Source organism: Anabrus simplex, chromosome 1, assembly GCF_040414725.1.
Source record: "Anabrus simplex isolate iqAnaSimp1 chromosome 1, ASM4041472v1, whole genome shotgun sequence".
NCBI classification, from domain to species: domain Eukaryota; kingdom Metazoa; phylum Arthropoda; class Insecta; order Orthoptera; family Tettigoniidae; genus Anabrus; species Anabrus simplex.
The window spans coordinates 1,556,143,551-1,556,170,624 of record NC_090265.1 but is presented as its reverse complement, the minus strand read 5'-3'; the positions used below and the strand labels follow the sequence as shown (position 1 = coordinate 1,556,170,624).

The window sequence follows — 27,074 nt, the reverse complement described above, 5'->3', positions numbered from 1 at the left end:
GAAATGAGTCTCTGCAGTAACCTTGGCTGGCAGTGATTCTGTGTATGTTGGCAATGCTCTAGCTGAGCCGAGCAGGATCCAGTGCTGTTAAAGTGAAGGTTGGGGGAGATGGTCAATATTGCTTGAGACTTAAGATCTTTACTACAGAGAAGTTAACGATCTTAGTTTACCTTTTCTTCTCCCAGCACAATTGAGGAATTAAAAGTAGCTATAACAAATTTTGTGAACTCTCTGTGTTGTGAAACATTGGTGAAATAAGTGCAAACACATTGCCCTATGGAAATTCGGGGTAAGCATTTTCATCATCTGCTGTGAACCTGATAAGTGTATAACAACCATTAGGCTTACAATTCTCTCCTCTTCAAGTTGCTTATTTATTGGCATTGTTAACAGTCTATCTTTGTGTAATATATTCTTACAGAACCATTGTCCTCTTAATCTGTCGATTCGCTATGTTGCGCAATCTCTCAAGCTGTCTACTCGTATCTGACCCTGAGAGGACATTGCTGACACCCGAACTGTGCACTTGGATAGACTACACCTGCACTGTTTGCTGCAGAGACTCATTCTAACACAATGTAGGTACTTCCAGATTTTTTCAGAAGACTCTAAAAGTAGAGTACAAAAGATAAATGGTGGACTCCCTCAGGGTTCTGTATTGGTCCCCCTGATATTCAATCTACCGAGCGAGTTGGCCCTGCGATTAGGGTTATGCAGCTGTGAGCTTGCATTCAGGAGATAGTGGGTTCGAATCCCACCTTTGGCAGCCCTGAAGATGGTTTTTCGTAGTTCCTTAATTAAGGCCATGGCAACTACCTTCCCAATCCTAGCCCTTTCCCACCCTTCAGTCATTGAAAACCTTCAGTGTGTTAGTGTGATGTCAAACAAGTAACAAAAGAAAGAAAAATTCAATCTGTACACTTATGACCTCCCAGTAACCAAATCCAGGAAATTCATCTACGCAGATTGAATTACACTGATTCCAACACCAAGGCTTTGATGAGTCTAAGTTAATGCTCTCATTACACTTATTCTAGACACTTACTTCCATCAGAACAACCTTAGACCAAACCCACAGAAAACTGGCATGTCTACTTTCCACTTGTAGAATTGAAGTGCTGGATACAAACCAACCATATCATTCTGAGGAGATAATATACAGTACTGTAGTAACCCTGAATACCCAGAAGTCACCCTTGGCAGGTTTTTTACGTACAAGAATCCTCTGTCTAATGCGTCAGCCAGGATCAAGACAACGAATAGCATCCTTCAGAAGCTGACAGGCACATCTGGGGTGCTAATGCCCAATTTCTTAGATCTGCCGCTGACTCAACATAGCCTTAACAGTGCTCACTGGACTAATAGAAACCCAGCTGAACCAAGCAATGTGCATCATTACAGGGTTCATCCGACAAGTGAACACACTTTGACTTTCCACCCTAAGTTACAGGCCACCACCATCCTGAAGAAGACAACAGTCATTGCTTAACTTATGGAAGAAAATGGACATATCAGCTTCCCTGGCTAAATGACTGAAATCCAGACATTCTTCTTGGTATACTGCAATTAATGTACAGGACAGCTCTTTCAATGTATCAGATGCCTAGCAAGAACAGTGGCAACAGCAATCCTCGTTACCCCATCATCACATCATTAAGAATCCTGCAAGTGCCCAGATGGATTTCTCCTTCCCAAATGTATCGTTCTACACTGCGATTTTATTTTACGTAAATAAATATCACATGAGAACACGTTCATTTCCTTATATAAATTACTTTCTTTAAACTGTACATCACAACACACAATTATACACAGTCGCAAATGACACTATATACAACACTCAATTGCGGAGTTCCCTGAAGTCGATTCTGACAAGTACAGATATCAACAGCACTGACTCGCGCACTATAACATGTGCTCTCTTGAATTCACCGCCTCACTCACTCGAGTCCCATACTCTTGACTCCACCTCGGAGCCCAACAGTCACTCCCAGTCCATCACTTGCCTGAGTCCTAAGAACTAAGAACTGAGAACTAACTTCACTGACTGACAGCTTGATATATATACCATTCGATCAACCATCTAGAATGATCGACTTCTGGAAGAGTTCTTACAACACTCTAATGGAACACACTCGAAACATCGATCGACCAGCTAGTCGAATGGGTACTTGAACATTCGTCTGCTATTTACAAATACCTATGGAAATATCTACAACAATCGTAATGTCTCTACATGTATCTGGATAATAAAACCTTACAGTAAGTTTCTGGAAACTTTCACTTATACCAAATTATACTACAACAAGTCTAACATACAAACATTATGGAATTTTCTACCGGTTTTGACTATATGGATTTTGAGGTTAAACTTATACACAATACGTATTTGAGGTTATACAATTTTATACTACATAATTACTGGGAAACCATATACTAGTCATGGTTAACACTTAAAAGATAATGTAGCATTAAATAAAGTATAATTAAAATATATTAAACATACTATTTGAAGGTTTTACACCAATTACGATGTCGTACCTACGACAATTGTCCCCCCTAAACCCTTCTATATCTACCCTGTACATTCCTTACTCTAGGTCTTAAATTATATCTAAGTGTCCTTATATCTATGTCTTTGTCTCGCTTAGTCCTCACCATTTAATTACACATAGACTACCTCAATCACACTGTCTTCTCGTAGGCGTTGTTGAAGTACACATATCGCAGCTAGATAGTTCAATCAGTGGCCACCACCTTCCCATGGGGTATCCGCTGGATCTGGCTAACGGTGTCCCTGTTCTCGGTAGCAATGATCCGCAGGTCCTCGCATGGTAGTCGACACTCCACTGACTTTCCCCTTGGTCATGCCGTTGTGTTCTGCCAGGCCGTACGCGTCTTCGTAGTCCACCGATGTGATGCACAGGTGAGGCTCGCATGTCGTGGTCTTGGTCCTGTTGAGTCTCCTCTTTTTCCGGGGTGCTGAATTCAACGTTCCTACCGGCATATGGTTCCGTGCTGGGACTAGTGTCCTGGTTAGGTGGCACCCTCGTTTGTCGGTTGTTGGTGCTACAGTGATCCCGTCGACCCATTGAGTTGCCATCTTCACGACACCAGAGCCACCATCACTGTTTGCAGGCTTCACCCGTGTCTCCGAAGCTGTCGTGCTTTCACACAGGGCACTCGGTATTTCTGCTTGGCTTTGAACTACGGGCTCCACTATCGCTACCATGATCCCGTCGTCCCGTGGAGTTATCTTCACGACGCCGGAGCCACTATCACTGCTTGCAGGCTTCACCCCTGTCTTCAGAGCTGTCGTACTTTTGCACAGTGCACTCGCTTTTTCTGCTGGATCTTGAACTACGGACTCCACCATCACTACAATGATCCCGTCGTCCCATGGTGTTGCCATCTTCACGATGCCGGAACCGCCGTCACTGCTTGCAGGCTTCACCCGTGTCTCCAGAGCTGTCGTACTTTCACACAGCGCACTCGCTGTTTCCGCTGGGCCTTGAGCTACAGACTCCACCGAGGCTCGTACTTCGTTTCCCAAAGACTTGATTTGGTCCTTTATTCCTTGAGACTGGGCCTCAATTTTTCCCTCAAGTTTTTCGCATTGGGCCTCGATTTTACCCTCGAGTTTTTCAGACTGGGCCTGAATCATCGTAGTTAGTTGTGCGAACATAATGCTTACCCGGTCGTTGGTTTCTTCCTCCGAGGTGACTTTGAAGTCTAAACTGCCTGGGTCCTCTCTGTTGTCTATCAAATCCTGGCTCAGCATCTCTTGTAAGTTCGCTTTGCTTCCAGCCATCAGTAAACCTCTGGATGCCAGCGTTTTCCATAACATCACCAAGTTCATTTGGTCGATCTTCATCTTCATTGCTGAGTCTTGAAGTGTCCTGTAAAGTCCTGTCACAGTCGCCAATTTCTTGTTCTATGCTGCTATTTTATTTTACGTAAATAAATATCACACGAGAACACGTTCACTTCCTTATGTAAATTACTTTATTTACACTGTACATCACAACAATTATACACAGTCGCAAATTACACTATATACAACACTCACTAGCGGAGTACCCTGAAGTCGATTCTGACAAGTACAGATATCAACAACACTGACTCGCACACTATAACATGTGCTCTCTTGAATTCACTGCCTCACTCACTCGAGTCCCATACTCTTGACTCCACCTCGGAGCCCAACAGTCACTCCCAGTCCATCACTTGCCTGAGTCCTAAAGAACTAAGAACTGAGAACTAACTTCACTGACTGACAGCTTGATATATATACCATTCGATCAACCATCTAGAATGATCGACTTCTGGAAGAGTTCTTACAACACTCAAATGGAACACACTTGAAACATCGATCGACCAGCTAGTCGAATGGATACTCGAACATTCGTCTGCTATTTACAAATACCTATGGAAATATCTACAACATTCGTAATGTCTCTACATGTATCTGGATAATAAAACCTTACAGTAAGGTTCCAGAACCTTTCACCTATACCAAATTATAGTACAATAAGTCTAACATACGAACATTATGGAATTTTCTATTGGTTTCGACTATATGGATTTTGAGGTTAAACTTATACACAATACGTATTTGAGGTTATACAATTTTATACTACATATTTACAGGGAAACCATATACTAGTCATGTTTAACACTTAATAAAAAATAATGTAGCATTAAATAAAGTATAATTAAAATATATTAAACTTGCTAATTGAAGGTTTTACACCAATTACAATGTCGTACCTACGACAAATGGTAATGGACTAGAGTTAGGATTGGCCAAGGTAGATGTGGAGCCACCTTGTCCAGGGGAAGGGTGGAAGATTTTACAAATTGTGAATGCAGAGAAGAGGAGCAGATAATGGATCGTATTGCATTTGAATGTCTTATATATGGTTATAGAGGCTCTATGGAGGACTTACATGGTGTTTTAAGCAATGTTTTTCTCTGGCTCTTAAACTTTGATATGGAACTTTAATTATGAACGAGATGGTTTGTACATATTTTGTATATAATATTAAATTTATCATACGTTAAATAAACAACAACAGACTACAAGTATAGTTCATCGAAAACCAATATCGTTACTGGAGTATGATGTTATGGGTAGTCACTGGTAAACAAGCCTGCTGGCATGATGCCAGAGACAATGCATTGCAGTCCTAGATGGTCTATTGAGAAAGAGGAAGCACAGGAGTGCATCCATATCATTAATGGGTTACTAGGAAGTTGTACACAGAATTTTAACATATATGTCCTTCCACTTGTTCATAATATTCATCAATTCATAAAAATTTAAAAAATTAAAGTGTGATTTGATAGAACCTGTTTATGTTCTTTCAAGAACGAAGCATGTCATTTTGTTTTCAATTAAATGACATCTTTTTCTCCAGAAATTCTCAAAGTCTATACCGAAATCTCGGTCAGTCTACTGAAGCCAAATTTTGAAAAGGTATGGCCGGTAAAGAAATTGCCAAAGTTCTGGAAAGAGGACTAATCGTAAAGATACCAAAGAAAGGTGTTACTGCAGATTGCAACAACCAGAGACGCATCACGCTATTCTCCATCACCTTCAAATTACTATCGAGAATCATTCTCATTCGAATCAGACACAGTCGATGACAATTTGTGCAAAGAACAAGCTGGATTCTGCAAAAATCTCAGCTGTATCTTATAAACAATCTTTTTTGCATCATTCTAGAATGAAATGTAGAATGGCAAACCCACTATATCTCACCTTTGTGGATTTTTAAAAGTATTTGGCTCAGTGAACTGGAATGCAATGTGGAATATGCTCAGTGAATGCAGCATTCCAGATAAAATTTTGAACATAACCCAGGAGAGTTACTGTAGTCACGTCCTAGTTCCTGAACCATGGGCAATGGTTGAGTGGCCTAGTAAGTGGTCCTGAGAGTCGGGATACCAGTTGCCATGGAATGGGAGTGAGCATCTTGGACATATTCCGAGTCATGGCCCTCGTTAGAGGAGAGATCCTCACTTGGACTATGTGTAAGTAGAGTAGCATCCTGCTTCGTGAATTTACCGTGCTCAGGACATTTTAAGCAAGCCTCGGACCTATGGGAGTAACGGAGTCCCATTCCCATTTGACATGCGAGGGACTCCTTGGAAACAACTTGGAGAACGAAATGAAATTCGATGGGAAGTTATCAATATTAATGGGGCTTATGGAAGAAAGAAAGTAGAACTGGCTTGAGTCAGCAAAGAGGATGCATCTGGATGTGTTAGGAGTAAGTGATATTCAAGTAAGGAGAGATAATGAGGAAGAGATAGAAGATTATAAAGTGTACTTGACGGGTGTTAGAAAGGGAAGGGCAGAGTATGGGGTAGGGCTGTTTATCAGGAATACCATTGCACGCAACACAGTTTCTGTTAGACACGTAAATGAGCGAATGATGTGGGTAGATTTGGCAGTTGGAGGGATTAGGACGAGAATTGTCTCAGTGTATTCACCATGTGAGGGTGCAGATGAGGATGAAATTGAGAAGTTTTATGAAGCATTGAATAACATCTTAGTCAGGCTCAACAGCAAGGATACGATAGTGCTAATGGGTGATTTCAGTGCGAGAGTTGGAAATAGAACTAAAGGATACGTAAGGGTGATTGGTAAATGTAGGGAAGATATGGAAGCTAATGGGAATGGGAAGCGTTTGCTGGACTTCTGTGCTAGTATGGGTTTAGCAGTTACGAATACATTTTTCAAGCATAAGGCTATTTACCACTACACATGAGAGGCTAGGGGTACCAGATCCATAATAAACTATATCTTAACAGACTTTGAATTCAGGAAATCTGTTAGGAATGTAAGAGTTTTTTTGTGGATTTTTCAATGATACAGACCACTATCTGATCTGTAGTGAACTAAGTATCTCTAGGCCTAGGGTAGAGAAAGTGAAATCTGTCTGCAAACAAATAAGGGTAGAAAATCTCCAGGACAAGGAAATTTGGCAGAAGTACATTGGTATGACTAGTGAGAAGTTTCGAACAGTAGACAGTAAGCAGGTTCAGTATATAGAAAGAGAATGGGTGGCATACATGAATGCTGTAGTAGAAACAGCAAAGGAATGCCTAGGAACAACTGTTTGTAAAGATGGGAAAAGGCGAACATCTTGCTGGAAATGGTGAAGTGAAAGCAGCTTGTAAACATAATAAGAAGGCTTATCAGAAATGACTCCAAACAAGGGCCGAGGCAGACAGGGATTTGTACGTAAATGAAAGAAACAGAGTGAAATAAATAGTTGTTGAATCCAAAAAGAAGTTGTGGGAAGATTGTGGTAATAACCTGGAAAGGCTAGGTCAAGCAGCAGGGAAACCTTTCTGAACAGTAGAATGTGTACTTGGTTCAGGGGTTAGGCAAGGCTGTAATCTTTCACCTTTGCTGTTCGTAGTTTACATGGATCATCTGCTGAAAGGTATATAATGGCAGGGAGGGATTCAGGTAGGTGGAAATGTAGTAAGCAGTCTGGCCTATGCTGATGGGTCTTAATGGCAGATTGTACCAAAAGCCTGCAGTCAAATATCTTGGAACTTGAAAATAGGTGCAATGAGTATGGTATGAAAATTAGCCTTTTGAAGACTAAATTGATGTCAGTAGGTAAGAAATTCAACAGAATTAAATGTCAGATTGGTGATGCAATGCTAGAACAGGTTGATAATTTCAAGTATTTCGGTTGTGTATTCTTCCAGGAAGGTAGTATAAAAAGTGAGACTGAATCAAGATGTAGTAAAGCTAATGAAGTGAGCTCACAGTTGCGATCAATAGTATTCTGTAAGAAGGAAGTCAGCTCCCAGACGAAACTATCTTTACATCGGTCTGTTTTCAGACCAACTTTGCTTTATGAGAGTGAAAGCTGGGTGGACTCAGGATATCTTATTCATAAGTTGTAAGTAACAGACTTGAAAGTAGCGAGAATGATTGTTGGTACAAACAGGTGGGAACAATGGCAGGAGGGTACTCAGAATGAGACGATGAAGGCCAATTTAGGAATGAACTCAATGGATGAAGCTGTACGCATAATCCGGCTTCGGTGTTGGGGTCATGTGAGACGAATGGAGGAGGATATTTTACCTAGGTGAATAATGGACTCTGTTGTGGAGGGTAAGAGGAGTAGAGGGAGACCAAACGACAATGGTTAGACTCAGTTTTTAATGATTTAAAGATAAGAGGTATAGAACTAAATGAGGCCACAGCACTAGTTACAAATAAAGGATTGTGGCGACGTTTAGTAAATTGAGGCTTGCAGACTGAACGCTGAAAGGCATAACAGTCTATAATGATAATGTATGTAATGTATGTATCCGTGAGATGTATGATGAATGTGAATGTCAAATTGTTCACGAAGGAAACAGAACCAAGCCGGTCACAATCGCCTCAATCACCTCTCTTTTTTATCAAGATTGTGTCCTCTCTCCTACATTGTTGTCTCTCATGTTAGATCGAGTGAGGAGGAAGGCAGTTGAGGGGAAACGTAGAACAAGAAGCAGCAGCTGCCGTGCTTATAATAAATGCTGCAAAGACAATGGAGACAAGAATCAATGGTACTGTAAACAACTAGTTCACCATATCTGGCAAGCAAATAGAGGATGTTAATTCTTTTCTCTACCTAGGCAGTACAAGGATGAAGACTGGTGGTGCAGAGGAAGATTTCAAGGCTTGAATATGGAAAGTAAACAGCTCATTTGTTTTACTGTTTTGAAAGAACAGTAACCTCTCACAAAAAGCCATGATTCAACTTTTCAATACCAACTTGAAGTCTGTTCTTAATTATGGCTGTGAATCATGAAAGTTCACTAAACAGATCACACACCAATTCCAAGGGTTTGGGAATCACTGTTTGCGGCATATCACCAATATAAAATGGCCTGAAGTGATCATAAATGAAAACTTGTGGAAGCAGATCAACCAGAAACCCACTGATGTGGAAATAAAGGAAAGGAAATTGAGATGGATAACACACACAAAGAAAGCAGGACAGGGCAGTTGAAAAATCAGTCTTGGAATGAAATCTAATAAGAAAGAGGAAGTGTGAAAGACATAGGAACACTTGGAGGCAAACAGTTAGAGAGAAACTGATTGGAATTGGAAAAACATGGGATGACAGAGACCTGGCTGCAGAACGTACTGAATGGAGAGCTTTCCTGGATGCCCTTTCCTCCACGAGGAGTATAGAAAATAAATTAGGTTACATTTTTCAGGTATAATTGTTATTAATGTTTTCTTTTTCTTTTTCAGATATTTTCGTGTTGTATTTATCCTTAATTAGTTTCTACAGACTGAAAAACCTCACAGTGATAGATAAACAGTATGTTCTGAGGTGTCATTTTAGAGAAGGTCTAGAATGACATTAGTAGACGAATAAGGTTGAATGGAGTTTTTAAAACTAGGAAGGATCACAATATGAAGACAAATTTGGAATTCAAGAGGACAAATGGGTGCAAATATTCATTTATAGTAAGAGAAATTAGGTTTTAGAATAACTTTAAATAGTTTAACAAAAAAATAGGTAAACAGTCGATAGGGAACCTTTCACCAGGATGGCAGCCTTAAATGCAGATTGGTTTTGATTGATTGATTTACTAAATATGAATTTATATATACACTCATGTTCATAAAAACCAGAACGCCTTGAAAGACTAGTCTTTCAAGGAAGTTCACATTCACAGGACATGTACACTCGTATGTTTTGAAGAAATGATTAGTACTTGAACCATGTCGGCCCTCAGGTTCAAGGTCCACATCGATATCTCAGTGCACCACCACTGACTGGTAAAATGTGCCTGCGGCTTTCGTTGTCGCTTTAACCAAAGGTAATGGATCTGTGTGACTTGAGCAGATGTGCAGGATGCGTCCCAGACGTATGCGAGAACCATACCATCAAATGAGTGAGTTTGAAAGAGGGTGCATTATTGGCATGGGAGGACGTGATGCATTCATCCGGGAAATTGCTGCTCGTGTGGGATGAAGTGTGTTGGCAGTGCAACGGGTGTGTACAGAATGGTTCACAGAAGGCCGTTGAACGCAACGAGATGGGTCTAATGTGCATAAACATGCTAGACTGCAATGGTGTATGGAACAACGTCACTGGGGACAGGAATGGCAGCAGATTGTGTTTTTGGATAAATCCTGGTTCTGTTTGTTGAGAATGATGGCTGCATTTTGGTTTGCTGCTGACAGGGGGAGAGGTATCACATTGACTGCATTTGCGCAAGACATACAGCGCCAACTCAAAGCCTTCTGGTGTAGGGTGCTATTGGGTACAAACAAAAATCACAGTTGGTGTGTGTCCAGGGCACTGTTACCAGTTTGACCTACATGAATGACATCCTGCGACCCGTAGCCATACCCTTTCTGCATGACACCCCAGTTGCCGTATTTCAGCAGGACGATGCACGACCACATGTTGCTGCACGAACAAATACCTTCTTGTTGTCACAGGATGTCAGACTGTTGGCCTGGCCCGCCCGATCACCGGACTTGTCACCAATCGAAAATGTTTGGGATATGGCGAAACGACTGGTGCGGCACTGTGACTCGTTGCCAACCACCAAAGATGAACTGTGGAAGCAGGTGAATGCAGCGTGGATGGCTATACCCCAGGACGCCATTCACGCCTTATACGCGTCGATGCCATCACGCATGGAACAAGTTATCAGTGCCCATGGAGGACCCAGTGCCTACTAGGTGACTGAAATCCTAATCGTTTCTGCAGGACATACTAACGAACATAGCCTGTGAATATGAACTTCCTATCTAGTCTTTCAAGGTGTTCTGTTTTTTTATGAACATGGGTATATATATATATTATTGTCCTATTTTTCAGGTTATTTGTGAGGATGCTGCCCCAGAAATTGATCTCAAATGCAAAGAGAAAGTGACTGATTCAGACTCTGAGTCACAAAGTGATGTTGAACCATTGATAGAAAATAAAGCATTTCCACAACAGAGGTTTAGTCCAGTGTCGGGCATCAAGACAAGCTCGGGTGAAGTAACCTGTCGACCCAAGCCGATCAAAGCTAGGTATGTTTTTGTCTTCCCATAGTTGTACCAATTGGAACTTTTGTTTAGAATTAATTAGGTTCTTTTATTATTGTTAGAGAGTCAGCTTTATGAATACCAGTGTACTAGATTGAGCTTCATCCGTCTGGTCTCTGTGGAACATGTGAACGCTGCAAAGTTCAGCACAGTCGTTGATGGTACATGGAAGAAACTGTTAAAGATACTGATATTGCTCGTTAAAGAACTCAATGGATCATATCTGACAAGCAAAGTTAGAGGCTTAATATGCTATGAAATTAGGCAGGTGTGTCCAGCAGTTGATAAGCCTAATGTAAAGATCTATGAAAATGGAAAAATGAGTTATGAATACTCTAATTACCTTATATACGCAAGTAATCCCCTGCCGTTGAATAATTCCTGGTCCTTAACTTTTAATTATTGTATACATAGTGTTGTTAAATATTAATACAATATAATCTCTTATAGCAAGAATTCATAATGGCAGAAAAAGTATTTGCTTTAGCAGACTGTCATTGTATCCAATTTTTCATAAAATTCGAAAAAGATGTATATTTTAAAAAGGCATCAAAATCTGTTTGAAACAATAATCAGTTCGTTCAAAACTTCTCGGAAGTTTTTCGGATCAATTACGTACTGCGGCTTACTTGTTAGTAATTTTCTAATTCCAATACTATGTGCATGCACATGTTCAATTCCATTCTTAAAAATGTAAATAGTATCACTCCTGAGGTTTCTGTGACAAACATTTTATTTTTATTACTCAAACAGAGTCATTTAACCTAACTTCAGCATGCATTTATCATGTAAGCATACTTCAGGCCTCAGTAAAGTAATGATCGCCTTTTCACTAAAAATATACTTGGGAACAGCCTTTCTGAAATTTAAACACACGAGACTATATAACCAAACTTCTGAAATCAGAGATGCATGCTGCCAAATCTTAAGAAATACCGGTATCAGATTCTTACTTCATTCCGGTATCAGATTCGTACTTCATTTTAGTACCTAGTACCAAAATTAAGCAATTGCTTACTTCAGCCTTTACTTTTTAACAAACTAATGACTGCTATCAGCCATGTTATATATGTACTTATCACGAAAACGTGTTCTCCCCTTTTGTTTGAACTTGCATGTTAGTTTGGAGCCATGAGTCGATTGTTAATGATCAATTGTATGCACTATAAACGCTGCGGTGTATAAATACCAATGAAAGAAAAATAATGTTCACTAAATCATTTGTAATAAACACATGAGACCATATGTCGACCGAATATAAAAACCAGGCTAAGTGCCAAAACAATCAAATTCCATTTTATTGCTAAAACGTGGGCTATGTGCGTATGCCTGTGCAGTAAAAACTGGGCTATGTGATATTCAGTCTGCAAGTAGTTCAAACTTAAACCGCAATAATTCACATGGGTCTAAGTGCCACCTACCATTTATCAAAATCCGGGGTATGTGCCAAGCGCCATGTGACTGGTTTTGTACTTACATGATACTGCATTTCATTACCGGTTTTACTTAGAAACAGTGAGAAAATACTTTCCAAACCTAAGATTTTGGAAACCAAGAAAAGACATGTGCAATACTTGTGATTTGTTGCACAACAAAATACAAGATGACCAGAGGAACAAGGAACTACACCAAACTTCACTGGAAATTCACCGTAGGAAAGCAGAGTGAGCCAGAGAAATGATGAAATTAAATCACAAAGAATCAGCTGTTCCTTTAAGTGATACCTGTACATTTTCAGTCGACTTGCAGCAAGTGTTTGCTTTACCTACACTAACCCACTGCCAAATGTATTACTTACGATAATTGTCTTGTTTTAATCTGGGTTTGCACATGGCACACAACAATCAGGGATTTATGTTTGTTTGGCAGGAGGTTTTGAGTGGCTGGGGAGGCAATGAAATTCCCAGTTGCATATTCAGACACATTAATAGTAACATAACAAACAAACAAAATCTGATGGTATGGAGTAACAACTGTGGGGGCCAAAATAAGAATAAGATGCTATTGTTTCTTTGGATATATGTGGTTTCTAACAACTATGTTGATGAGGGTTCAACATAAGTATGTTGTCCCAGGCCACTCCTACTTAAGCTGCGATCAAAACTTTGGTCTCATAGAAAGAAGAAAAAGAGTTGAGAAAGGTGAGGTTCCCTTGGATGTTGTCAGACTTCTCTGTACAGCTTGCACAAAAAAACATTTATAACAATTTTGATGGATGAAGATGATTTTTATGACGTTAGTGCAGCAGCCTTTTGAACTATGGGCAAAAAAAACGTGTTTAAAAAAGGGGTTGTGAATGAAACAATAAAAAACTTTGAACTGCCATGGTTGGGAATGACATCAAGATTGAAGCCTGAAAAGAAGAAAAATCTGAAAAAGATGATTCTGTACCTAAAGGAAGAAAACAAACCTTTTTACACTGAACTAACGCATTAGCCATGGTTTGAAGAACACCGTTTACGCATTACACTTTAGCCAGACCAACACTTTGCTATGGCAGTGAGGCATGGACAATAAGAACTCAAAACATTTCCAGAATTACAGCAAGTGAAATGACGTTCATGCGCAGAACAGCAGGCTATACGAAATGGGATCATATAAGAAATGAAGATGTGCTTAAAGGACTGAATGTGAAATCAGTAATCAATTACATCTATGATTACCAAGAAAACTGGAAACGTCATGTTCAAAGGATGGAATCTGGAAGACTACCAAAGGAGATCCTACGCTATCAACCAAGAGGACAGAGATCTATAGGACGTCCAATGAAGCGATGGAAAGAAAATGCAAGACCGTAACGGGCCACATGGCCCAGTACTTGGAAGGAGGATGATGATTATGACATAACCTCTCCTGCCCAAAGGCCAACCTCACCTTCCCGAGATGAAGAAACCTGTTCCCACAGATGAGGCCCTGTCGACAGAGTCACAAAGGTATAACCGTTACATCCATTATGGAGGAAATGCTGAGAGGTGGCAGCCCCACCAATGGTCTTACTTCCTTCAGGCTAGCAACCCGTCGGAAGGACATTTGATTGCTTTCAAGTCTTGCAAAAAGTAAAATGCAAGACCGTAACGGGTCACATGGCCCAATACTTGGAAGGAAGATGATGATGATATTTGTATAACAATTATTATAGCTTAAAGAAAAGTACTGTACACTAGGCTACATTGTTTTCAAATTATTAGTTTTTTCTACAACAAAGTTTTCAAGAACACTAATTTTTACTTATGGCCTACTATTATTATGACTTGAGTACTTAGTTTTCTTGTTTGTTTCTTGAATAAAATTCATTTAAAAAATATTTTCTCCTTTCATTATTGTGATACTTTAACGGCACTTAGCCCGGTTTTAATGGAACAGGGGTTGGCACATACCTCATTTCATAAAATGTTCAGACAAAAGAGGTAATTACAACAAAAATATTTCTTAGGTAACGTTAACCTTTAATGAGTGTTTATAATGTAAGCGCTTCTGACCTTTTTTGTGCTTTTTTGGAAGGAAAAATAAAAAACTGCAAAAATGACAATGTTTTTTCTGTTTATCTCAGAACTTAGATTTTGGCACTTAGCCCGGTTTTTATATTCGGTCAACATACAACCAATCCTATGAAATCAGAAATGCACGCTGACAAATCTTGAGAAGTACCGGTATCAGATTCTTACTTCATTTTAGTACCTTGTACCAAAATTAAGCAATTGTTTACTTCAGCCTACAGCGAAACGGTTCTTGTAACCGAAGTATATTACACAGTTTAATTTTTAAAAATTTCAAGCGGTATAAATGAAACCATCATTTCCACAGGATTCTCGCTACTGTATGCCATACTTGCTATACTGGCGTGGACTTCTTCTCCTTCTTGCTACAGTATGTCTGATCTGCATTAACAATTTGTGAATTAAATACACTTCACTGGCTCAAACCGATAACAACTCTGTGGAAATTTGCTATATTTTCCTCATAATTGGCTGGCAGTGCTAGTTTTCATATGAAAACTGAAGTTATTTCGTTCAGAAATACGTAAGCTATCCAGGACTTGCCTTGCAGCCCATATTTTTTAACCTTCTTTCTTTTGCTATAGCTTCCAACCGACACATTTAACCCGTGACCACGTATTCAAACTGCATTTTTTCAGTCACATATTTGCATTTCCTGTTTTTGATTTCTGAAAATTTGCTTTTTGCTCACGACATAGATGTCAGTTACTGCTTGTCCATTCAAGATGAGCCAATCACGAATGGAACTGTTGTCCTCATTGTACTCTCTTCCTGCTGCACGATTAATGTGGAGCTTTTCTTTAGCCATGAACGACCTATAACAAGAACTCACATGGGCCATCTAAAATTTGATATTACTTAAACTGGCGCCATGTAAATAACACGAAAAGTATGCTTCTATGCTTTGGTGGGAACAAATTTGCGTATTGTGTGGGCCAAAAAATACGGACTTCCAGATTTCTGTAATTCAGGAGTACTGCACTGACCTGAGGCAAATTATACCCGCACCAGTTTTGAAAAATATATATCGATGGGTTATTTGCGTATATACGGTATTAGAAAGGATGTTATTATATTCTTTGTTCTCTGTTACTGTCCTTAATTTCCTATTTATTTAAAAAAAATTATTTTTATGTCCACAATGGAGCACTTTAATCAATCCATCCATATACATTTAAGTTTTAGAGTATTAGCTACAAATTTGACTTTTGTTACTTCTTCTGCTCCCAGAACTTCTTCAGTCTCTCCGACCTGGCTGCCCTTTCTTCGTCAGTTATGGTGTACTGTTTGCGTGTAAAAGTTTTTAGTTTAAGTCTCAAGTCCTGTTTCTCAGGATCCTCTTTTCATCTCGGTCGTCAATTTGCTGCATTGTCAAGCCTAACTCGTCTAAATCATCTCGGACTTCGTTGAACCAATTATTCTTGGTTTTACTTTTCCAAAAGTAGTTGAAAAGATGTTTCAGTATCCTGGTTTCTGGTAGTCTTGATATGTGGCAGAAATATGCAACCCTCCTTTTCCGCATTGTGTCTATTATTGACTCAGTTTCCTGGTACACAACATCGCCATTGTCCATCTACTTGGCGTTTTTTGTTTATGACTGTTTTAAAGATTCTTCTTTCTGTCTTCTGTAACTTATCTGTTGTTGATTTAGTGTTCAAATTGAATAGTGTTTCACTAGTATAGGTTGCTTCAGCTTTAATGGTGGAGTTGTAGTGTCTGAATTTTGCATTTATTGAGAGAAAAATTTCTTCTTGTTGGTTGGCCAGGTGATGCGTTGTGCTTGTTTCAGTTTAGTTGTTCTATTTTCTACTCATACTTGTTTATTTAAGTTCCAAGTAATAATCTCCCCAAGATACTTGAATTTAATATTAATTTGTTTGTTATTATTCAGTGTGAAATTTGGTGTTTCAACCGTGAAGGATGCTATCATTTCCTTTTTTTCAAATGAGATTTGTAGTCCAAGTTTTGCTGCTATTTTTTCGAGTTCTACAGTTTGGTGTTTAGCCTTTTCCACATGCTTTGTGAGCAGCGCAAGGTCATTTGCAAATCCCAGACAATTGAGTTTGATATTTTTGCCAATTTTGATGTTTGGTTGGCATTTCTTAGTCCACTTTCACATGATTTTCTCCAGTGTGCAGTTAAATAGTAATGGTGAGAGACCATTACCCTGTCGAAGTCCAGTCCGGATTTCAAATGATTCAGACAACTCCCCTCTGAATTTAACTTTGGATTTAGTGTTCTTAATGGTAATTCCAATAAGATTGATAAGTTTCTGGTGTAATCTAAATTCCTTGAGGATTTCAAGACGATGGATACTGTCATATGCTTTCTTGAAGTCAACAAAAGTGTTGACTAACTTTTTGTTTCTCACTCTTTGATGTTTCATGATCCACTTATGACTGATGATTTGGATGATTTGATTTGGACAACTTCTTCCAGGTCGAAATCCTTGCTGATATTCTCCAAGTTCTTGGTTGAGTTGTTCCTGAATTCTTGTTAGGATAATTCTAGACAGGATCTTATGTGACATCAAGTAAAGAATTCCCCCGGCAATTATTTGGATCCAGTCTATCACTTTTTTTTTTGTGTATTGGATGAATTATAGCTGTGTTCCATTCTTCAGGCAGTTTTTCAGAATTCCAGAGATCTATGAAGTGTTTATTTGCATTCTTCCACAGCTCTGCAACCACTTGATTCTCTCCTGCTGCCTTGGAGTTCTTGAGCCAACCAATCGCTTTGATTACTTCATTGAAATCTGGTGGTATAACTTTTCTAGATGTGTTTTATTTTTTGGAAAAGGCTCGAATTCTAAGTATTCTTTTGGTTCCTCAGCATTTAGTAATTCCTTTAAAGGGATGTTCTAGAATTTTGTCAATCTCTGGATTATTGTGTGCTAGTTTCCCTTGTTTGTTTTTCATCATGAGTGTGGGTGGAGTATACTTTCCTGTATATAACTTGCATGGACATCATCAGTTTCTTTAATAGCTTTCACTGTCTACACCTTTATCCTGGCTGTTTAATATGTAGCTTTTTTAAAAGCTCTTAGTTATTAACTTTTCCATAATGAGTCTTCTCAGTCGGTTCATATTTTTGGAAAGTTCCTGATATTGTATTTCCGTAAACATCATCTTATTTTTAATTTTAACACTTGCAGATGATTCAAAATGTATTGTTCATAAATTTAAGATTCTTACTTGTATCATTAAGTTGCATATTGCAACTGAACTCCTTCTTGAAAGATCTTATATATATTGACTAGATAATAGCCTAATTGTGAATCACAGTACAAATTTCATGAATCAGAGTGGGGTAGGGATTAATGATTTATCTGAGAAGTAGAAAACCTTGTACAAGATGTACAAGCCGATTTTAAAATATTATTTTCAAGAAAACCCTGCACATTGCAAAATGAATTCAATATTGAATCCTATTTACTCAAGGATATGACGAAAGAAAACTGAAAGTGAAAACTTTTATCTTGTTCTTCATTGCAAATGAAAACCTACAACCTGTTTTCCAGTCATTGACTGGGTCAGGGATGTAATGAATGAATCATACATAGGCTATTAGTTCGATGGGGTTGCCACTCCCAAAGTGATTTATTAATGACTGATAGGTGCTTTGAAATGAGAATGGAGAGTGTTGCTGGAATGAAAGATGACAGGGAAAACCGGAGTACCCGGAGAAAAACCTGTCCTGCCTCCGCTTTGTCCAGCACAAATCTCACATGGAGTGACCAGGATTTGAACCACGGTATCCAGCGGTGAGAGGCAGACGTGCTGCCGTCTGAGCCACGGAAGCTACTCTTATTCTTCATTATTACAACAAATATTTTCAACAAAGTGGTATATTAGAAGAAAAGTGCTTTAATATGCTAGAAATATGCGTGGATATCCTTGTTACTTCTGTATCAGATGATGTTTTATTATTATGTTCTCTTGATGTAGTTATTTCCTTGTGTTTAGGGGGGTAATGCATATAATTGTTTCAGATTCCCATCAGGAAGTATGGAGGGAGCAGACAAGTTTCACCATGGTGCTGGAGAGAAGTCTGCATCTGGAGTAATGTACCCTTATCATTCTCCTGTCAATCCAATGGGAGTGTCAGGTTTCCAACCAACTGGTGGGGGAGCATTCAAGTCTATGCCAGTTTCTCCAAAAGTTGTGAAAGGTCCAGCAGAGCAGCAGTCAAGTAAAACTAGTGAAGCAAATTCAGCAGATCGGATTGAAAGTGTGTCCACATCATGGAATGGTAGTGTTGTTACTTCTGTGAGCAATTCTACTAAGTCTTATCCATCAAATGTGGTTAATATTGTGTCTACAAACCCAGAGAATGGCAGGCATTGGCCAAAACCAATTGCAGTATCACAACCACAAGTTAGTGGGGCATCCACTAAACCGACAACAGTTACAATCTTTCAGCCATCAAGCGTAGTACCTTCTCATCAGCGTTTTGAACACCTCAGTCCAGTGTCCCAGGCACAAACATCATCTTCATATCAGCCACAGCCAGTAACACTCACTTTTCTCAATCCATCAACTGCTACATTAAGTCTTACAGACTCTCAACCATTTACTAATCTACTTCTGAAAACTGGGCGCATTAATGTGGAAGTTGATCATCAGGCTATGCACCATCAAGTTTCAACAGCACCACCCACTTCAGAAACGGTTCATTATGTGGTTCCATCTATGACGATTCCAGGTGGACGCCTGCAAAATGTTTATCTTCCACAGGCAAATTTCCAGTTACCTTTATCAGGTAAGATTAAATATATTCATTATTCTTTCATTACTTAACCTCAGTACTTTTACAAAAAAAAAAATGAAATTTTAGCTATACTGTCAATTATAACAGACAAATCAACATTTTTAAATCAGGGAAAAGAGAAGATTTCAAACAATGAACAAGTGTACTGTACCAGGAAAGACTAGGTCCTGGTCCATATCAATCGAAAGAAACGTTATTCCAGCATAAAAGATCCGACCGACGTACGAACATCTATGTAAAGAATGTTCCAGTATGTGCCAGACCCCACGAGTGCACTAGGCGGAGTCAAGTGGCGTCACCTGTCGCTCGAAGCTCACCTCCCCTAGAGATATTTCTTGAAAAGAATTTTCTTTTGCCAGCTTTTCAACGCCTTAACCAATTTCAACGGGACAAACGCTGAATCGTAGCGGACGTCATAAAAGTTAATCCCTGTGAATTTCGAATTAATTCATCCCATGGTTGTTGAGTTATAATAATTTAAAGTCTAAAGAAATTACGCACTCACGGTCACATGGCCAAGAGATGCTACCCCTCCCAGCGCTGGTATCTATATATGTCAAGGCTAGCCAGCAAGCAGGCCAGTACAAGGACGAGTATACAGATGTGTGTGAGTGAGACAGAGGAGAGACCGACCCGCGTACAGTATGTTCGCGCAGTCACGGTGAAAGTACTTGCCGTCGCATTTCCGGAACGCGAAGTTATATCGCCGACAGAATTATAAAAGACGTCGCACTGTATTTAGTACATCGCGTCGCGACTACAGTCTAATCCTAAAGACATTTAAGAATATAAGAATATAATACGAGTGAACTTATTGAAGTGCAAATATCAAATATTTAACGTTCACAGAATATGTCATTACGTGTAGACTTAGGTTACTTCAAATGATATTGGACTTCTACAGAAACTAATGTGTAGAATCACCAGAACTCATTTCTTTTCGAGTATTGAACTGTATTTCTTTATTCACGCCACATCAGTATATGACTTACAGTAGTAATTCGAGTGAAAACTAAGAACTTTTTCTGAGGTAATATGACGTTATAATAACAAGATAAGCAGAAAATAATCCTTAGTGACTTGATGACTGTGTTCAAAGACTGTGATTATCGCCTATGATTTGCCTTTTCAAGTGTGAACTGTGTAATTATGAACCTGTCACGCCTGGACCTTCGAAACGTTCTCCACTCTACTTTGGTGTTTGGCCGCAGCGCGTGACCTTGAGTGTGCCGCGCTGGTCACCGGGAGCTGGCGGCTTTCTACTACAGATCTGTTCGTCTGCGAATTCAAGCCTTTTTGATCTTCGCATGTTGATTGGTAGTGTGGTGACTTTGTGCAGGACAGAATGTGGTGTCGTGTCTTTGTGCCTAACAGAGTGTGAAACTGACCTCCAACATTCATAAACATTTTACATGTTTTTTATGGCTGATGATGACCTAGACTAAGGTCGAAACCGGTCCCATTTAAATAGAAATGTGATTGCTACGTTTCTTTCTTTTGAGTATTGAATAGGTTGAACCTCCTTTCCAGTTATTTAATTTTTAACCCCTGGTTATAGGTATATAGCAAAATTACGTGCAGCTGATAGCAGTCTGGCTCCTTGGCTAGATTGTACGTTTACTGGCTTTGGTTCAGAGGGCTCCAGATTTGATTCCTGGCTGCGGCGGGTTTTTTAACGGTGTATGGTTAATTCTCCTGGCTCGGGAACTGAGTGCTTTTGATCTTTATACACTTCTCTTCATTTGCATGCAACACAATCACCTTACATAGAAACACACAATGATAATTACATCCTTTCACATACGATTGGCATCAGAAAGGGCATCCAGCTGGAAAACTGGGCCAAATCCACGTCAAGTGTGCCAACTCCAAGAAAGTAGGGAAACAGCCATGAAGAAGAATTAATAAAATATTTTTCTTTAATGCTCATTTCACTGACTTAAAAGGATGTCCTGTAGAAGGATGACTGAAACATGAATAATCTCCAATGTATTTTATCCCCTACGTACAATTTTTCCAACCACTTGGAAACTTGAGTGAAAGATAGACTGTTATCCCCAAAAACTTCTATCAACAAGTTACAAGTTTCTCTGGCATTTTTTTTTTTTAATTTTACAAAAAATTTGACATTGATATGAGCACATTGTTTCATTCAAGCACTTACCATTATTTTGGCAGGGGATAGGGACATAGTCCACTTCGTCAAACTGTTGGCTGGAAATGAGGAAATTTGATGTTAATTGAAGGGGAGAACACAGGCCAATGTACTACCATTGCAAGTGGAAAAATAATTGTGCCTTCTTCCTCGTGCTTACCATTGTAATGAAGATGCGTGAGGAGGCTCCACTGCGGAGAGTGGAGCTGTGATCGCCAAGAGCTCCAGCCAGGCTTTAGTTTAATTGCTGTTTATGCGGTGTGCATGCATTCTTGCTGATGTTATAGCCACAAAAAGAAGTTATGTGTTCCGAAGTGTAGTGAATACTCGTAAATACAGTGTACGTGAAGATGTCAGCGTGTTTTGTGCTGGCATTTTAACCTAGGTATGAATCAAATACAGATCAACCCTTCATTACACTGACCAAATATGAAAAGCCTTTTCTCCCTGTGGGCTAGGACTATTCCAAGCAAAGAAACCCCTAAAGCATAAAGCATGGGTGTGCAATTTCATTCATCCATTATTGACAGGAAAAATATCAAAATTCCAAGAGTTATTTAAGGTTGAAGCCATGTGCTGTTCCACATATATTTCCAAAATGCCCTCTTATCTGACAAGGGGAGGCTATGGCGCATGGGTGACTGATTCGATTCGTGTTTAGTACACGTGTAGGGCATGCCCAGGAGTATAACAGGTCTGATTCGATTCATGTTTAGTTCACGTGTAGGGCATGCCCAGGAGTATAACAGGTGCAAGTAGTAAGGTGCAATTCTCATGTTTCCGAAAAATTAATTAATGAAAAATTGTAGTGTGCTTATGTGCAAGCTGTTTGCGAAGAATACGAGGTCGTGGCGCAGTGGCAGGGCTCCGCTTTGTAAGGCGGGATCGGTGGATCGAATCCTGCCGATGGACGGTTTTTTCAAATATTTCACATTTCTCACAAATCATCTTCAATAATATTCATTTTTGAATCAGTTCCAATAAATAATTTTTTAGCGGGAAAAGGGTTCTGAAAAAATTGTACAGGAGTAAACAATTCTTTCGATGACATACGTTGTAGGTTACCTTCATTGCAAATATATTATTATTATTGTTGTTGTTGTTGTCGTTGTTATTGTTGTTGTTATTATTATTATTATTATTATTATTATTATTATTATTATTATTATTATTATTATTATTATTATTATTATTATTATTATACAAGTTTGTGCATATTCTGTTATATGTATACTTTTATACATAAAAGGCACTGTTTGTTCCTTTCATCACTTCTGTCAAATATCGATGACAGGACATCCTTCATGAACGTCAACGAAGTTTGCTTTGCAACAGATGTATTAAAAATCCATGCTAATGTAAAAATACGGCATATATCACTTACACAAGATGCCACATTAATTATTGTTTCACCTGCTTCTATGACCAGTATCATCCTACTTTGTGTAGTAATTCGTCGCGCGAACAGCATGATAGTGAATTAAAAGGGGGGGGGGGGGGGGGGGTAGAATAAGTCATACAAAATTCTGAGAATAAAAGTGTTAATTTTTCAAACAGCTCCTGTAAAATTTTCAGAGCCCTTTTCCTGCTAAAAAAAAATGAATTTATTGGAATTGATTTGAAAATGAACATTATTGAAGACACCTTACTTTGTGAGACATGTGAAATATTTGAAAGGGGAAAAAAAAAAGTCTATCGGTGGTATTTGATCCAGATGTTGGTTCCCATAGCAATCCCGTGCTTACTAAGCGGAGCTCTTGCCGCTGTGCTACGAGCTCGTTGTCTTCATAGCAAACATAGCATGCACATAAGCGCACTGCAATTTTTCATTAATTAATTTTTTGGAAACGGCTTAGAATTGTGCCTTACTACTTGCACCTGTATACACGTGGTCATGCCCTACACGTGTATCAAAGCCTTTAAAGATTCAAAGGTCCGTTAAACGGAAATTACGTGTAGAACCCTTTGACGAGGAGGAATTTCTAGCTGCAATAGTTTAGCATACCCAGCCCTCTACGCCTAAACAAATCCCCATATACACTGGGTCATCTTCAGCCACGATCCAGTTGCAAAAACAAATGCTCACATACAACATGTAATAAATTAAATGATCTGGTATGTTACAATTTACAATCCAAATTTTAAAACATTCATGAAGTCTGAACAACACATCCAAAATTGAAATCAAATGACACTTCAAAACTGCTGCTGTTGGTGCCAAACTATGTCGTCGCTCCTACAGCAACCAAACGTTCCTTAGTTGATCTGGGAGTTGGTATTCCCCATCTGCATAGACGAGCCGCTTGGTTTATAAATTATGTTTTTACAATAGTAATATGGGTAATTGTTTGTTGAAGGGGAACATTCATATCTTGAATAAGTATTCCTTTTTATCAGATATAATGATCTATTGTTTAATTTGGTTTGAAGTGAATGTCTGAAAAGAAAATATTTGAAGTAGATTGTTGAGAAAAGAAGGGTAGCTAGAAGATCGAGATTAATATACAGCTGTATGGTCCTCGTGAATTGTGTGCATTTGGTACGGACACCAACACCAGATTCACTGTTGAGAGGGAGCAGGAGTATAGCGCATGATGGTTGGAGTTGGAGGAGGGATGTGTCCCAATTATATAACTAATAGTATTGAATAGGTGGACCCTTGTCTACCCTATGATAGTGATTGTCAACACGGACCATAATGAAATTCATAACCTATGATAAACAAATCTCCCTCGTGTCATACTAAATATGGAGAAGAAAATTAAAAACTTAACCAGGAATCTAAGAAGAACCCAAAATAAATTAACTGTTTAACTCTTTACAAACTGAACAAAAAAGTTAGATACAGTGCTAAAGATAAGTAATTCTAGTCCTAAATGTATCTTTTATTCAAATGAATATACTTGGGGTAGTTTACTTTTTTTTAATCTCCTAAGCCCTTGCCTACAGAATCGCATCTCATAAGGCAGTGAAAAGGTTTCAAATGTAGTTATGGCATGAATGTGAATGCCAAAAATAAAAAACACAATCAAAGAAGCTTATGAATAACGAGAGAGGGAAGATATTTAAAATTTAACCCGTCCACACTGAAAGTTGATGGCTTTGTTGATTTAGGAGATGAAACTCCTGACAACAATAAGAATGTTTATTTAATGAATATTTAATTTTCACAGCTGCATTGTACTCAAAATTAACTTTCAATGTATTAGGTCATGTTCAGTACATATAATACTTGTTGAAGAGTTGGCTTTTCTTTTTTCTTTAATTCATTGTATAATTTGAAATTAATTATGTTTTCTCATAGTTGTTAGTAGCTGCCTCTGTGGATCCGTGGTAGAGTGTCGGCCTCCGGATCCCAAGATAGCGGGTTCAAACCCGGCAGAGGTAGTCGGATTTTTGAAGGGCGGAAAAAAGTCCAGTCGACACTCCATGTCGTACGATGTCGGCATGTAAAAGATCTCTGGTGATACATTTGGTATTTACCCGACAAAATTAATTAAATCTCAGCCATAGTCGCCCAAGAGAGATCCGGTTTACTCTAGGTCCGCTAGATGGCAGACAGAGTAAACCGGAACATCGAAATTGACGAGCAGACAGCCAGATGGCGTCAATTCGAAATGTCTGCAAACGGTAGCTGAGGCCATACGATTATTATTATTATTATTATTATTATTATTATTATTATTATTATTATTATTATTATTATTATTATTATTATTATAGTTGTTAGTAGCTTTAAAGTGAGGGTTTATCCTTTTGTTCAATTTATGTAACATACTTTTACTAATCAGATTGCCCTCCCAGTAGCCTTTAGTTAAAGATAAAATAATATGTAAATGAATATGAAATGAAACAATTGTGTTTCATTTCAGTAATTGCAATGTATACCATACAGATATTATTTAGTTTCTGCCTCATATACTTAGTTGTTCTGACATGCCTCATGGCTGTTTGGTAGATCTGTAGTGACAAGAATGCAGTCTGCTGCCAGATCCCAGCAACTTTTCCTTCTACTCGCTGTGGTACTGCTATGCTCATTTAAGTTTCATTACTTTAGAAAATTACAAATTAAGTCGATATGACAAAATTGTTATAAAAGAAAATAGTGTGTGGCAAGATTTTTTGGCATTAACAATATACAGAAAATGTTACAAAAATTATATTTTCTGCATAGAAAATCCAAATCCTTAATAAAAAATAAAAAGTCATTCATTTTGCATTGTATGTCTGCAAATTATTGCATAATTGGTTGCAGTATGCAAAATTATCAAATAATCAATATATTTTCAACAATGTGTTTTTAATAATAGAAACAAAATCTTTGAAATACAAAATGGATTCTTTTTCTGTAATATTATATATCAGTATGGCAACAATGTAGGCATAGTTGAATGAATGACATCTTCACCCTATCTAAAATAGGAAGTTTGTAAAAGAACATTTCCAGGAGAGGAAGTCGATTGTGACTGCATGAGCATTATTCCAACGGCCATGTTTGAAGATTGCCATAGGCATAATTCAGGGGTATCAAAGGGGTGGCAGTTACCCCTCCCCGCCCCTTCCAATATTTTGAAAGAAACTAAATTTTCATTTATTAGAGACTTAGAAATACACATTTACAGGTACCGTTTTCATTCCTCTGTTTAATTTAACTCGATGAAACAAAACGATTGTTGCAAAAATGTTTAGGCTACTTATATAATGTTTATAGAAATAATATCTAATATTGTTCAATTTTACCTTCCTCCCCTCAATTTTAATTACAGTGTTGCTAATATATTTTTAAGAAGTGCTGACGGGTGAGCGCTGAACGCCACGCCTGTGGATCTACATGATTGTCTTGATGATCAGATGATCAAATTACCTACCGTACGTGTATTTCCCGAGCGGTGGGGACCCTGTTTGGTTATGTTACAGTGTAGTGTACATCTCGTGCATCTCCTGTAGTTATAATTTAATGGATGTTCTGTTTTGCTGCATTCTTCAATATTTTGAACAGCTACAGTAGAACCTCGATAATTCAAAATCGGTTAATTCAAAATCTCACCTAATTCGAAGCAGCTCTCGTTCCCGGAAACATGAGGTACAGTTTTGCATGTTATTTAAATCGTTTAATTCGAAATACGGATAATTCGTAATTCGAAGAACAATGTCGGTCCCGTTATCGAAATTCAGACTTTTAATTCAAAACTACCTTTACATTTTGAAAAAATAGTATTTTACAGAGAGATTTAAATTCAAAATTTCTCCGCATCATGATATAACAAGTCTTCCAGAACGTGAAGGGGTAACTTTGCGCACTTTCGCCTACTTCGGCGTGTCTACAGTGTGCTTTATTACATCTACTATGTTCGAGTGTAATCGTAATTATTTTGTATTTAGCGTTTACAGGAAAGCCACAATATCACGTAGCAGGCAGTGTGCGTAGAGGTAGAATCAGCAAACACTGGCGATGCCGACAGTAGTTGGCGAAAAAGTGTGGCTTATAGCCTATAACATAGAAAGGATCTAACGCAAGGAACAAGATTGCCCGGAACCATAGGAGAAACCCATGTTACCAATAATAACAAACCCC

The 27,074-nt window shown here is 38.6% G+C and overlaps 1 protein-coding gene across 1 annotated transcript in view; it reads left to right on the top strand.

Annotated features, from left to right (window-relative positions):
- Positions 1-27,074, top strand: part of cic (Putative transcription factor capicua) — a 519,891-nt gene that overhangs the window by 292,459 nt on the left and 200,358 nt on the right. The window contains exons 13-14 of the mRNA XM_067138869.2: positions 10,866-11,062; positions 18,566-19,335. Coding sequence (XP_066994970.2) covers positions 10,866-11,062; positions 18,566-19,335 — 967 coding nt within the window. The remainder of the gene's footprint in view (positions 1-10,865; positions 11,063-18,565; positions 19,336-27,074) is intronic.